This window comes from Vidua chalybeata, chromosome 5 (assembly GCF_026979565.1).
Source record: "Vidua chalybeata isolate OUT-0048 chromosome 5, bVidCha1 merged haplotype, whole genome shotgun sequence".
NCBI classification, from domain to species: Eukaryota; Metazoa; Chordata; class Aves; order Passeriformes; family Viduidae; genus Vidua; species Vidua chalybeata.
The window spans coordinates 19,793,146-19,807,512 of record NC_071534.1 but is presented as its reverse complement, the minus strand read 5'-3'; the positions used below and the strand labels follow the sequence as shown (position 1 = coordinate 19,807,512).

At 55.9% G+C, this 14,367-nt stretch overlaps 1 protein-coding gene across 2 annotated transcripts; it reads right to left on the bottom strand.

The window, feature by feature from the left end:
• Window positions 1–2,390: 2,390 nt before the first annotated feature.
• SUN2 (Sad1 and UNC84 domain containing 2) lies at window positions 2,391–13,671 on the bottom strand. 2 transcript variants are annotated; one of them, XM_053942993.1, is made up of 18 exons: window positions 13,576–13,671; window positions 13,020–13,177; window positions 12,283–12,455; window positions 11,998–12,132; window positions 11,712–11,807; window positions 11,427–11,520; window positions 11,171–11,241; window positions 10,787–10,914; window positions 10,235–10,456; window positions 10,077–10,154; window positions 9,946–9,989; window positions 8,700–8,865; window positions 8,387–8,614; window positions 6,928–7,012; window positions 6,725–6,840; window positions 6,412–6,579; window positions 5,898–5,990; window positions 2,391–5,782 (listed from the first exon to the last, which is right to left on the bottom strand). In XM_053942993.1, exons 2-18 carry the CDS (start codon window positions 13,145–13,147, stop codon window positions 5,669–5,671), a joined length of 2,139 nt encoding a protein of 712 aa, XP_053798968.1. In that variant the 5' UTR covers window positions 13,148–13,177; window positions 13,576–13,671; the 3' UTR covers window positions 2,391–5,668. The 2 variants fall into 2 exon arrangements, 1 of the variants encoding a protein (XP_053798968.1); XR_008430962.1 differs by lacking the exon at window positions 2,391–5,782 and having other exon boundaries at window positions 5,902–5,990; window positions 6,412–6,575.
• Between the last annotated feature and the right edge of the window lie 696 nt (window positions 13,672–14,367).

Here is a 14,367-nt window from a genome sequence, read left to right as displayed (position 1 = left end):
CTTCTCCCCTCTTGGCCAAAGAGGGCAGTGACAAATTGGTACCAAATTTATAGAAGTGCTTTCAAGGTTGGAAGTACATGGTAATTTTTCTGACTTTCACTGAATTTTTTTTAAGATTTTATTTTTCTTATTGAGAAATTCTGGCTTCTCCAAGAAGGCCCTGCAAGGACAGTTTACAAATTACTGTTAGAATGGTTTTTTTAACCATTTAATGAGTTTTTCAAGTGATTGATTCCCTGCTTATTTGGATCTTCTTTTCTGCCTCCTCCCTTGGCTATGGTGAGGACAGGAATTATCCTCTGCCAGCTTATGGTGAGCTCTGGGAGCATGGTAGCATTTTGAGGAGGAGGTGGCAGCCTCAGCAAATCATGGCTCCCCCAGCAGGCACGGTCAGGCTCAGTTTCTCTGAGGGCTTCCTCCTCCAATGAAGGACTTTTATTTTAATCAGAGAGAGACTGCAAAGTTTCTGTCCCTCCTTAGTGGGTTGTTCCTGTTCCTCACTCTGTGTCACCTGTGTGGAGTTCATTCCAGCTCACCTTGTGACTCGGGGTAGGCTTCCAGTCCGGCTGCGTGGCAGGGCGCATCTCCCGCTGCCAACACCAGCACTCCAAGAGCATTAAGCGGCACGGGAGAGGCAAGAAATGTGCTTTGGAGACCAGGGTCCTTTGCCTTAGAGACTGCAGTGGGTGGAAGGGGGAGGTCAGACAGTCCTTTTCCAAGCTGTGCCTAAATACCAGCACTCTCCTGGCGAGGGAGGAACTATAGGCGGCTACAACACTAATAGCACCCGCATTGTGAGGGGGTGTGAGGTGTGGCTAAGCAGGGCACGAGGGCCTGGCTTGTTTGTCTTCTGGCCCTATAGCAGCATCAAACTGCATCTGATTTCACTGCCCTCTGCTTCTGAGGGGAGCAGGGAGCTCCAGGCGGTTTTCTCTTTCTCCATTCCTTGTGCTCCAAATGAAGGAGACTGCCGAGACTGAAAGAAGGTTCACTTCAATTTGTGCAAAGGAGGTGGTGTGATCTCTCTTTTGTGACCAGCATTTACAGATCACTCAGGCTGGTGTGATCTATAAAATAAATTTTAAAAAAGTTTGTTCCAAGTAAAAGTGTGTCTTCTTGATTTTTGTCCCTCTGGAAAACCAGGCTGAAATCCAGAGGAAACTGGTTTGACTGGCACCAGGTTCCTTTGCTGGCTGTAAGAGGAGGCTATGCTCATAGTGACAGCAGGGCAGAGCATGGCACAGCACAGGAGAGCTGCTGCTCAGCCTCTGCACAGCCCTGACAGCTTTTACTCTGGCCAAAATGATGTGCACCACGGTGGCAGAGTGGTAAAATGAGAACACGGGTGTGGTGTGAGCTGTGCAGTGTGAGATGTGAGTGGGTGTGAAGAGCAGCTCTCACAAATCACTTGGGGCCAGCCCCCTCTGAGAAAATCTGCTAGAGGATGCAGCATTAGCACAGCACTTGCAGTGCCTGCCTACTGTGCTTCCTGGGACATGCACCTCACCTGTTTCTGCAAATACAGTGGGACTCCCCAGAGTTTGCAAGGAGCCTTTTTCTGTCTCCTCAGTTGATCTAAGAGGTTCACAAAGGCTTTTTCTGCTCTGCACAGCCCTTTCATAGGTAAGCGTTGGGCTGTGGTAGCCAGAGCTGAGGCCCACATAGCCCTTCTCCTCCTTGAAAGGGCTGGTCCAGGGCCAGCAGAGAGCAAGCCTGGCCCTAGCGTGGTCTTCTGGGGGGAGGAGCTGCATGAGTATTCCTCAATATAAGCCTTCCTCCAAGCCCAGGTTAAGCAGACAAGGTTGTTACCCTCCTCAAGGCAGTTCAATTTCCCATTTTTCAGCCTTTTTTATGCACTAAGTTAACTTCCTCACGCTAAGGAAAATTAAGTATTTCCTTTCTGCTTGCTTTGTAGCTGATGAGTAGTTAGCCCATGTGAAGGAAAAGAGAAGCAAGCAGATTCCCTGAATTTGGCTTTGTGTCAAGCTTTGTCCCTGCTAACCCAGTTTCACTTGCTGCTCCTTGGGGCCAAGCTGGGCTCTGCTCATGGTAAGGGAGAGGATGTGAAGGCTTGGGAGGTGACTGTAGAATGAGGACAGCCATGATATCACACACTTAAGTCTAGTAGAAGTTTTTAGTCCCAAGGAATTTGAGATTTTAGGAATAAGTCTTGTTTTCAGCATTGTTTCAAGGAGTTTTTCATCCTCAAGTCTGCTCAATGACAAGGTGATAACTTTGTTAACTGGCCCTGTAGTTAGTACTTCAGGCTGGAAAATAAGGATTTGTCATAAAACTACATAGAACAGCTCCAAGAATAGCTTTGTCTAACTACTAGCTCTGCATCATTCCCAACAGCAAATTCAGTTACAAAACATCCAAACCACACTAGGCAGTTTTGATATAATTTATGTCTTGGTCTTTTTTTTTTTTTTCTTGCATAGGCATAAATTACAATCTGTTGATTAAAAAATAAAAGGAACAAAACAGTGCAGCATTTGCAACAGGCTACAGCATCAAACACAAACTCCTGTCTGTAACCATCTGTTTCTGCAGGGCTAATTCATAACTTGTGTAGGGCAAACTGAGAAGAAGGGAGAATACAGGAGGGAAATAGAGTAAATACGAGAAATCTGCTCCCACAGCTGTTCTGCATTTCTCCTGCCTCACCAGGATCATCTTCGGCATCAGCTCTGGGATTAAATACCCCTGGGCAGAGAAGCACATGCTGAAGCAGCAGTTTTCTGTGCCCTCTTCTTTTGCAGCTCTGGGAAGTGCTGCAGAAATCCTGCAAGCTCCAATCTCGAGAGCCAGCGGCTTCTGGCCCTTGGCACAGGTGCTCGGGCTGCAGCCCAGCACTGATGCTGAATTTGGGGGCTGAAAACCCACATGTAGCCTCAGCATATGTTCCTGGGGATCCTCACACAGATGGCATGGTGAGGCCTCTAAAACCAGCTAGAAAAGAGCATGAAGCCCCAGGATGAGCTCTCACTGGTAGGTCCAGGGAGCAAAGATTTTCGTGTCCAAAGGACAGGGCAAGCTTGCACTGTAAAGTCAAATGCTCCCTTAACCCAGACACAGCAAGTATTACCCATGTGGAAGGAGCAGAGATCGCACTACAACTCCCTTTTCAGGGGAAGAGGTCACCTTTCCTGCCTCTCACCGGCATGCCTGATTTACCACAAAATCATTTTTTTCTTGGGCAAAGACCTTGTCTGTTCTTACAGTCCAAGCCAGAGACCAGGGAGCCAGAAGGAATGTAAGAAAAGGGGTTTTCCCAGGCTCATGGTTATAGCTCTTGCTCCAGCAGCCAGAGAAAGGTGAGAAAAAGGGAGAGCCTCATCTCTGCTTTCTCTTTATGATTCAAATAAATACAGGAGCTGGTCTGCCAAACCCAGAACAGGTATAGGCATTCATAAAAGCATAGCTCCATGTGCTCAGTGCACTCATGGACAGGACTCCAAGGCAAGTGGGCAGCTGCAGACAAGTTTAAAATAACTTTGGCTGTGGGTGCCAAGAATTAAGACTACGCTCAATATAGGAGAGAATTTATAGTCCCTGGCTCTGGCTCCAGGTCAGCTTTCTCCCTGCAGCAGGGCCTCCCAGCTCTGCAAGAGGCTCCACAGGGTAATTTTAACCTGTTGGGAGACAGGACTGTGCCCTCTGAGCTCACTTCCCCCGCTTGGAGCAAGGAAACCCCTTGCTCCAAGGAGGGGTGTACTGCCACCACCCTCACCCTCCCAGGCTGGCATGGAAGGAGTCAAGGCTCAGCAGCTCTGCCTGATGCTGAAAGGAGACACTTCTTTAGCCCCTTGTTCTCCTCCTCTACACCTACAGTGCTTCAAGCAGAGACCACCAGAGTGGGAATCAATACATGGTGCTCTCATGGTGTCAGGGGAAGGATGATACCAGCACTGGACAGGGCTGAAACACTGACCATGAGCTCTTAAGCTTTTCTTTCAGTGAAACACAACACAAACCTGGAGGCTGTTAACACCATCCAATAACATAAGCCAAACAGTGTGATGCAGGCAGCCAGGAGGTGGAGGGCCAGATGGCCCTAGCACCCCTCAGCCTGGGGAAGGTCCCTGTGCATCCTTCCTGCAAACCCCTGCTGTGCCTCCACCCATCCCAACAGTACAGACAAGATTTACGTGCCCACTGCAGACAGAGCTCCCCCTCCTGCTCCAGCCCAGTCCTCCCACAGCCAGGGCTCAGAGAACAGTGCAATGCCAGTAAGGAGAGGTAGGAGGAAAAGGGAGCCCTTCCTACAGAAAGGAGGTCAGCCCGTGCCAGCCATCTGCCATCGAGGAGCTGAGAGCTGAGGGAGCCCTGCAGGCGGGGGGTGGCTCTGCATGCTGGCACCTGCAAGCCCTGGCGATTGCCCCATCTCCCCCCCAGGAACCCTGCAGAGCCCTGGGGCAGCAGCTCCACTTGCTGCTAACAGTCAAGTATATACAGATGCAGCCATGGGCAAGAGGCCACAGCCACGCATTGCAGTCTCAGAGGACATCCAGAGCAAGGAGGGCAGGAATGCCTCCAGCACCCCACCAGCAGCAGTGCACAGAGGACCCCGGCTACCAAGCCACCAACAATGTGAGGCCCATATTTTAAACAGCTCTGCTCATCTTATTCTAGCTTATCCTACTGTGTATGCTATTCTACTAAACAAAGCTCTAGCCCTCTCCACATCTAAGCCACTCATCCAAGTGGAACCATGTAACATTCTCTGGTTAAGTACAAATTGCATGGAAAAAGTCTTTTTTCCCTTTGTTACTACAAACCCCCACCCCGACAAAAAAACCAACCTCAACACCCCAACTGGAAAATAGCTCCCCTCCCCACCCCTCTTTAAAAAAAAATATCAGAACAAACCCCAAAGGAAAAGCAGGCAACAGGAATTTTCAATAGCATCATCAAGCTTAACACTGGGAGTCAGCCAGCCAGGGAGGCCAACAGCATCAGTAAGACCCAACTCAGCTACTGTCAGCAGGAGGGCTTGGAGTGGATGGATGGCAGCACCAAGGTGGGCTCTGCCACCAACATGTGCCACGCTCCTCTCCTCCTGCTGCTCCAAACCATTAGTTTTATGTTAATACTTCATTAATACTGTCTTATTTCCTCTCTGCCAACCCAGCATTGGAGAGCTGGAGATCTTTACCCAAACCAACACCAAGGCAAGAGAAGTGACCCTGTGTGGAGGGAACTTGGTGGCCACAACCAGTGGCTCCCACCTACTCTGGCAGCACTGAGTCAGGCACCATGGTCCCACACACCGATCTCCTGCACCCAAGCCCGCATGAAGCACATCACAAAATGACACACCCCTTTCCCAAGCCCTGGCCATGCTAGAAAGGAGTGGGACAACAGGAAGGGGGGCAGCGCAAACCCGATACAAAGTTAGCTTAAAAAGTTAAAACGTCCCATACACAAAGAAAACAAGCCAGGCTGCGCTAGGACCCACGTGGGATGCTCTTGCCTCACCACCCTGGTCCTTGGAAGAGTGAAAACCTCACCCCTTCAACACCAGCTCTTCTCTTCCCCCCAGGGGAGCAGCTTCCAGGGGTGGCTGCTGGCACAGGCCAGGATTTCTACGTGCGAAGCAGTGAACCGGACGCATCCCCTCCTGCTGTCAGCCCGGCAGCATCCTCATCCCGCGCGGGGCCGGGGGTCAGTGCGCCGGCTCCCCGTGCACACGGAAGCGGTAGATGCAGGTGTATTCGGGGTGGCCCCAGTTGCTCAGCACCCGGAGCTCCACCAGCTGGTATGTGCCCATGGAGTCACCCTTGGGGAGGAGGGAAGAGAAAAACCTGAGACCTTGAGGGCTCTCTACAGCTCAGAGACCCCAGAGGCCCCGTTTTCTTCTTGGGGATCAGGTGCTCCAGGGGCAAAGTATTTACCTCCAAGTAAAATGTTTGGATGGGGTCGCCATCATGGTTGTAGGTGAACTGTCCAAGGAGAAGGCCCTCCTCCTCTCCTTCTTCCTTTAAACCCTATGGAAGGGCAGGGAGGCAGAAAGGGAGAACCAGGGGTCATCAGAGAGGGAGACCAGAGGTGATGTACACATCCAGGGCAGAAGAGGGAGAGGGAGACGCAAGTGTGCTTGGCCCCTGCTCCTGCTCTTCCAGGTCAAAATAGACAAATGGGAACAGGGACCAGTGGGGAAGGATGAAGGGGGGGAAGACCAAAAGTTACACCTACTCAAGCCCCTTTGTCCCTGTGTTCCCCCCAAAATCTTTCTGAAACTCAGTGATGCCCCTCTCCCCACCAGTATTGCTTCTTCGTCTTCTTCAGGCTAAGACCAACCCCCCCAGAGCACCCCACAGCCAGGTATGGGATTTGTTAGCCATCCCTTCCAGCACCTTCCCACTGTGTTCCCCCCCGCCCCCCTCAGGTCTGAGTGAGGGCACTCACATAGACAGCAAAGTCCTTGGGGGCACTGGGGATGGTCCCCTCCGGTGAGAGGGCTCTTGGGATGTGCTCCAGTGTCACGGCCGTGGGGCGGATAATGCCAGAGAGGCGGATGACAGCAAAGCCCTGGGAGCCACGAAATGCCCAGCAGTTCCCAGGGTTGACATCTGGCTATGAGCATGGAAGTGAGACGCCAGCAATGTTACCACCATCAGAGTAATTTTTCTCCCACCAGCCTGGCTGCTGGCTTGGAGCAACAGTCAAAGCCCAATAAAACCCCCTGAGAACCAGCCCAGCCCTCCCACTGAGCGCCCACCTGCAGGATGACACGGGGGGACTGTGAGTGGTACCACAGGGGGATGCCGAACAAGCTCAGCAGCGCTGTCCGTGTCTCGTAGGTCTCTGAGCAGCGAGTGTTGATGACACTGGCCCCTGGCATGAGGGGATGGCAGCAGGTAAGCTGCAGGCCAGCCCCTGTGTCACCTCCCCAGGACAGCTGGCTCGTCCTGACCACCTTACCTGCTGACTCGAGGGCATAGTCAACCATCCCCACACGGTCCTCGCTGTAGCGCTTCAGGGCCTGGCCCACGATGAGATGCACTTGCTGCAGCGGGAGCAGAGAGCACAGGAGGGTGACAAACTGAGGCAGGCATCCTGCCCCCCACCCGCCTGCCCCTGCAGGGACAGAGAGTGCAAGGACCTTCCCGCAAAACAGCCACGGGATAGAACAGCCAGGGGATGAATCACCGTGGCAAAAATAAGAGGACGCGCATTTGGCTGGGAAACTTTGTTAGAGGTTGCTAAAAATACCCCAGGGGAGAGGAGCTGTGCAGTGAAGGGGCAGCACCCAGGCACGCTGCACTTGCCTGTCCCCAAGAGGGGCTGGCCCAGAGGGAGGAGAAGTAGCACCAGACACAACCTGACAGACCACCCAGAATAATCGGCTGGTCCCTCCTGCCCCGAACCACTGGATTGATGGGAGCTCTCCCCATCCAGAGAAGGAGGAGATGGCTGGAACATCCTTCTGGAGCCAAAGCCAGCCTAAGGAGCTAGGACTCTGCCAGCACCACTTTAGGTCTAAACTTCATGGAGTGCACAAAGCTCGCACAGACTATGGGGACTGCTAATCCCAGCTTGATCCCTCCCCTCCACTACCTCCACAGGGAATTGCCAGCAACTCTTTCCAAAGCAAGCAGGCTCATTTTTTCCCCTTGGTGTCATTCTGCTGAAATGCTTTGCACCAAACAGCTCCGCAGCACTGCTGAAGAATGGGGATAAGCAAGATGCTCCACCCATGGAAGCCTTGTTGGCACCTCTCCCACGTTCTGGGTGAAGGATGCACGAGCAGAAGCTTGGATTTTAAGACAGTAAGTGTGGATGCTGAGAACTGGTCAGAGAAGAAAGTCAGATAAACTTTCCCAGACATTCCTCTGGGAAGTTTTGAGAAAGTTCAGAGAAAGAATTAAAACAATCCTGCAGCTGGTATTTTGACCTTGTTGTTAATTGTAAGATGTTTACAAGAAGGGTGTTGCTCCTAATTAGCCAATGGTGTGAGGGATATCGATTAAGGACCAATCAGGTCCACCTTTATCGTAACTGTCTATAAAAAGAATGTGTGGTTTCTAATAAACTCAGCTTTTGCCTTCCGAGAAGACACAGGAGTCGTGTCGCTTTATTCACCTGTCCTCAAAATACAGCAGCGACAAGTGAGAGCCTTGCAGGGCTGCAGGTATTACCACCTGTGACCCCTTCCAGAGCACAGAGCAAGTACAAACTGAGAAGGGAGTGGCAGAGAAGGAGTTTCAAGGGTGCTCTTGCATCCTGTGAGCCCAGGATCAATATCCCAGCTGTGGGGGCTGTCTCAATGCCTCTGCCATCTGCCAGGCACACATGCCAGCCCCCTGTACACACAAAGTGGGGGGCACAGTGCCCAACTCTGTGGTCACCTCATGTCCCTGGGGCTCAGGCCAGTACTCACCTCCTCTGTCACTCCTGCAGTCCCTCCTTGCCGCAGGGCCGCTCCAATACCTGCCTGAGCATCCCGTGCTGACAGTCTCCGGTCCTCCAGGACTTTTGCAAAGATCTTGTGCTCCAGAGCCTGGAGCTCTGCTTGCAAGTCTTCCCGCTGGAGGATGAAGGCAGCAGCACCATCCTGCTGGGACTGTGACAGGAACCTACTGATCCACACTGGGAACTGCGCTTCCACCTGGAACGGTGGGGACAGAGCTCAGCCCCGGCGCAGGAACCCTTGCTTGCCTTTCTGCCAAACAGGCTGGGGACCGGGGACTCACATCAGCCCGCACTGTCTTCAGCTGCTCCAGTATCCCCTTCACATGCTTCCCCATCACCTCCTGGTCTGACTTGAGGCTTGCCAGCTCCCTCCTCAGCACTGCCACCTCCTGCTCCAGCTTGCCCACCTCCTGCTGGAAGGTGCCTCGCAGGCTCTCCTGTACCGAGCTGTGCCAAAAGAAAGATAACAAAACCTCGAGCCAATAGGCCCAGTTCCCCTCTGCAAACTGGAAGAAGAGGTTTATCCCACATCACCTATGCTCAACCTCATCTCCAGACCCAGTTTTAATTCCAGTAGCAGTGACCTCTTCTACTGCATCCCATGGGAAAGCATCCTCAGCTCACCCCTCAGCTGAAGGACCACATTCACAGTGATGCAAAACAACAGTGAAAAAGGTCATTTGCTGCCATTGCTCTTGGAGCCTTGTTGCCAGCCACAGAACTGCAGAATGGGTCAGGTTGGAACAGACCACAGTGGGTCGTTTGGTCCAACCTGCCTGCTCTAGCAGGGTCATCCCAGAGCACATGGCACAGGATTGTGTCCAGATGGTTCTGGACTATCTCCAGTGAGGGAGATTCCACAACCTCTCTGGGCAATCTGCTCCAGCGTGCAGTCACTGCACAGTAAAGAAGTTCTTCCTCATATTCAGGTGGAACTTCCTGTGCCTCAGTTTCTGCCTATTGCCTTTTATCTTACTGCTTGGCAGCACTGAGAAGAGCCTGGTTCCAACCTCTTGTCACTCTCCCTTCAGCCACTGACATTGATGAGCTCTCCTCTCAGTTGTCTCTTTTCAAGGCTGAACAGGCCCAGCTCCTTCAGCCCTTCTTCATAAGAGAGATTCTCCAGTCTATCCATCATCTCCATAGCCCTCTGCTGGACCCGCTCCAGGAGCTCCATGTCTCTCTTGTGCTGAGGAGCCCAGAACTGGACACAGCACTCCAGAGGTGGCCTCACTAGGGCAGGGTAGAGGGACAAGATCACCTCCCTCAACCTACTGACAATGCCCTTCCTAATGTTCCTAATGCACCCTAGGATACCACTGGCCATTTTGGCCAGAAGGGCACAGTGCTGGCTCCTACAGACACCCACATATGTATCCCTCCTTCCTTTCCTCCCCAGACTATGCCTCTTGATCTCTCCTTTGTCCCCAGCCAGGCCTGCAAACCCTCAGCCTGGCTGAGGGGAATTCACCCAGCTACCTGCCTGCCCCCAACAGAGCAGTGGCCCTGCCCCACAGCCAGTGTTACCTCTGCCACTCCGAGTTCAGCTCCAGCAAGCGTGCTTCCATCTCCTACCAGGAAAAGGGGAAGGGGTGAGACCCACGACACCACTGCTGAGGGTGTCCTGTCCAGGTATCACCACATGCTCATCTGCTTACCCGGGAAGCTTGTGCCATCTTGCCCAGGCGCCCGTCCAAATCCCTCTGCACCTGGGCTCGGAGCACATCCAGCTCACCCTGAAGGACAAGGAACAGGGTGGAATATCAGAGCCTGGCCCTGCCCACCCCCATCTCCCTGCACTCCCCGTGTCATTCACCTGGAGGTGGTTGGCCATGTCGGTGTGGAGATGCTCCTTCAGCCCCGCGTCCCGGCGGCTCACCAGCCCCTCCAGCAGCGCAAGGATGTCCCCCGGGGGTGGTTCTCCCCCTGCTGTCACTGCTGCCGCCCCACGACGCAGCTCCCACCGTGACAGCTCAGCCTCCAGTGCCTCAAAGCGCTTCTCCAGGGACTGGAAGCGAGCCAGGAGTCGGTGTCCCCCCTGCAGTGACAAAATCAGGGTGTGATGCAGCCCTCCAGGGAAGTGCCTGCTCCACAGGACCCCTGGGAAAGGGGACCCTCACCACTCATTCCTCAGTCAGTGACATCTTATTCATCTGTTGCTTCCCAGGAGAAGGCTCCATCCCCGGGACACCCCAAGAGTGAGATGGCCACAAGCTGGGGGAGCCAGTGTGTGGCCATCATCTGCCCCGTTCTCCACTATTCCTCATACCCTGGAAGCAATTGTTCAGCCACGGATCACACCACCCCAGCTCTCCCCGCAAGGCACTCATTCCACCTGGGCCACTGTCATGCCTTTGCTGAGGCTTACCTGGTCCAGTGTGGTCAGGTCCCCTGCCCCAGGAACATCAGAGGAGGAGGAAAGCTTTCCAGCTCCCCACCATGGGAAGGAAGGCAGGCTGAGTGTCGACAGCCCATACGGGTAGAAGTACCACGCTCCTGGGCACAGAAGGACGAGATGGTCAAAACCACAGGCTGGTAATGGGCCACAGGAGTGGACAGGGTGGACATGCAGAGGCTCAGCCATCAGCATCTCCAGGGATTACCAGGAGACACTGGCACGGGGATGCAGATGGACCAGGTTACAAGAAGTCATGAGCACTGAGCTCCAGGCCATCCCATCCCCCAGCTATGGCAGTGGGAGGCTCTGCACTGCCCCAGATCTCAGGGCAGCACATCAAGGGAGGTGGCTCACCGTAGGCGGCAGCAGCAAGGAGCAGGAGGAGCAGCAGCAGCAGCAGGGACCTCTTCAGACGTGGGTAGCGCCTGGAGCATGGAGAAGAGAGAGGTGCCTGTAGGACTGCAGCCACCTTCCATCACCTTTGGATGGGGGCCAGAGGGAAAACAAAGATGACAAGACACCCACCACCCCAAATATGCCTCCCCTTTCCAGGGTCCTGCAGGTTTTCCCTGTGCTTCCCCCATCCTAGTGTCCCCCCCAGCACACTCACCTGGAGAAGGGGACGCTGTCCAGGTGGGAAGCTGTGCCAGTGAGGCGGTGCCAGGCCCCTGCCAGCCCCGAGAACAGCCACCCCATGAACTGAACTGCCAGGAAAACAAACAAGCCTCAGGAGGAGTCCTGACAGACATGTCCCCTCCATGCCCAAGGGTGGCATCACAAGGGGATAAAACCCCTCCATCCAAACAGGGAAAAGCACACACAGCACCTGGAGAGTAGGGATGCTGACTGGCAAGAACACTTCTGCTAGAAGTGCCCCTGCCAGCCCTCCACTCACCTGGGGAGGTGAACACCTGCCATAGGAAGGAGCCCACCCGGGAGGCTGCAGTTCTCAGACCTGACCCGGAGCTGCTCTGGCTGGAGTAATAGTGACCTGGAAAGGAAGCAGCAAGTCACCAACGCAGACAGCATCTCAGTGCATTGCCCACAGCAAAGGCTTTGCACTGGGGGTGGCATCTAGTGGGGACTGGCAGCACACTGGGTACAGCCAGGCCCTGGGCTTGTCCCCCTGGGGATGCCTCCCCTGCATTCTTGCCACTACAGACAGACTAGTGCATCCCTACCAGCGTAATCGTCCTCCGAGGAGTAGCCAGATGAAGATGTGTAGGTGTCATATGTCTTGCTCTCTAGCACCCCATTGATCTTACTGGACTCGGTGTCCCCCGTGCCTCTTCTCCTCCTGGTGGAGAGCTCTCCACCTGCCCCAAAACACAGAGTTCCACTGAGAAATCACCACCATCACTTCCACAAGGGGCAACCCAGTCAGCCAGCCAGCCTGGGCAGTTGCCCCAACACTTTCCAGTGTCCAGGGAGGTCCCCAGCTGCCCTAGGAGAGTGGGAGGGCTCACCCCAGTACATGCTGCTGTCCAGGTCATCATCCAACATGGAGCTACCCAGGGCAGGAAGGCCCCGGCTGCCCCCCAGGTAGGACTCGCTCATCATGGACTCGCTATAGTAGGAGGTTTGGGTGCTGGGGGCGGGAGAGAGGCGCTTTGTGCTACTCGATTTCCTCCTGATCGCCCTGCGGGAGGCGAGAACAGGCTCATCAGACATGTATGGTTACGGGGGAGGGGTGGGCGGGAGGGGGTGTCACAGTGCACTCATGGGGGGAAATGGGGAATTCACCCCAATCCCTCGACCAGCATCACTTTCCTCCACACCGGATGGCGGCAGCTTTCGAAGGCTGCAACGTCTGCTTTGCAGAGGCCTCCCGCCCGTCCCGGGCATCGCTTCCGCTCGCACCGCTGCGGTTTTCCGGCCGGCACTCGCAGCGCACCTCCCTCCTCCCTCCCGCCATCAGCCGCAGCTGGGAGCTGGCACCCGGCCACCCACGGCAGGCTCCTGTGCCGGGCCCGCGGGGACGCAGAGGTGCCTGCGCTGGGAGCGCCGGGCTTTGGCTGGAGCAGGGGTACAGCCAGTGCCAAGGCGGCCATGCCGGAACGCGTCGGGCTCACCGTCACGCTCCCTTTTGCGAGATATCCCCACACCCCACGCAGGAAGGTGCCCGGTCCCTGGTGCGGGATGGAATGCCCCGCCCCTGTCAGATTTGGGCAGGGGGAACCCCCCACTCGTGCCCCCCACTAACCTGCCGGTGGTCTCCTTGAAGGGGAGCTGTGTCCCACCCAGCAGAGATGTGCTGCTGCTGCTGGTCGTGGCATCCTCGTCCCCGGGGTAATAGCGGGTGGTGACAAGGCGCTGGCTGCGGCGGGACATGGCGGCAGCACGGAGGGGAGCTCGGCTCACCTGGGGGTGGGGAGAGGGCGAGGGAGAGAGGGAAGTGTCAGTGGCAGGGTCCCTGGAGGTGGGGAGAGGGCGGGGGAGAGAGGGAAGCGTCAGCGGCAGGGTCCCTGGAGGGACGCACTCAGCGGGATCCCACTGGCGGGGACCCCACCCCTGTGGCAGGGGTCCCGGCCCACACCGAACACCGTCCCGAGCTGGCGGCCGTGGGGTGCCCCGGGATGGAGCCGCCCCCCCGTACAGGCCGATAAACCCCTTCGCCTCCTTTCCCCTCCGCGGACCGCCCGCGCATGGAGCGGCTGCCCCCGGCCCGACGCATTTTCCCCCAAGGCCCCGGTACGGAGCCGGCCCGCCCGCAAGCCCCCGGCTTTGCCCCCGCCGAGCCGTTCCCCTCGCAAACCCACCGGCAAGTGCCCCGCAGCGGGGAACGATCCCCTCCGTCCTTCCCGGCCGCTCTCGCCGCCGCTCCCTTTTGTTTTGCGGGGGAAGGCGGCACCCGCCTCCCGCCTTCCCCCCGGACCCCCCCGCCGCCGCCCCGCCCCGCCCCGCCACCGCGGAGAGGGGGGCAGCCACCGCTTCCCCGGCCTCTGGGGACCTCTTCTTTATCATCGTCATTATTGCTATTTATTATTATTACCGCCACAGACATATTCTTTTTATTTAATTTTCTTTTCATCATTCTGGGGGGGCGGGGGGCGGTGGTGAGGGCCCATCCGCACTCTGCTGCCTACCGGGACCTGGTCCCCAAACACCTCAGCCCTGGGGTTCCTCAGCCGTGCCCAGCACGGGCAGCAGTCAGCCCACGCTGCCAGCCAAGGGTGTGGGTGATGCTAGCCCAAAATGGGAGCTCCCAGGTGCACGGCTGCACCCCAGCCGTTTGGGCTTTTCTGGGGTGGCTGGTTTGCTGGTCCTGGTGGGGCGAGAAATCCCCGCACCCCACGCACCACCCGTCACGGCGACACGGCCGAACCTATCCCTGGGGCGTGGGCAGCCCCGCTCGACACCCGGGTGCCCACGCCGCCTGGACTGGGCAGGCGTGTTCTGCTGCCTGGCCCCAGACACCCCGCTGCCGCTGCTCTTCCCCACGGGCGGCTGGGCAGGCTCGTCAGGGGCGTGTGAGCCAAACCGGGCTGCTCCCATGGGACCTTGAACGGACCTTGTGCAAACTCACCAGGCTGAAAAAAACCCAGCCACCC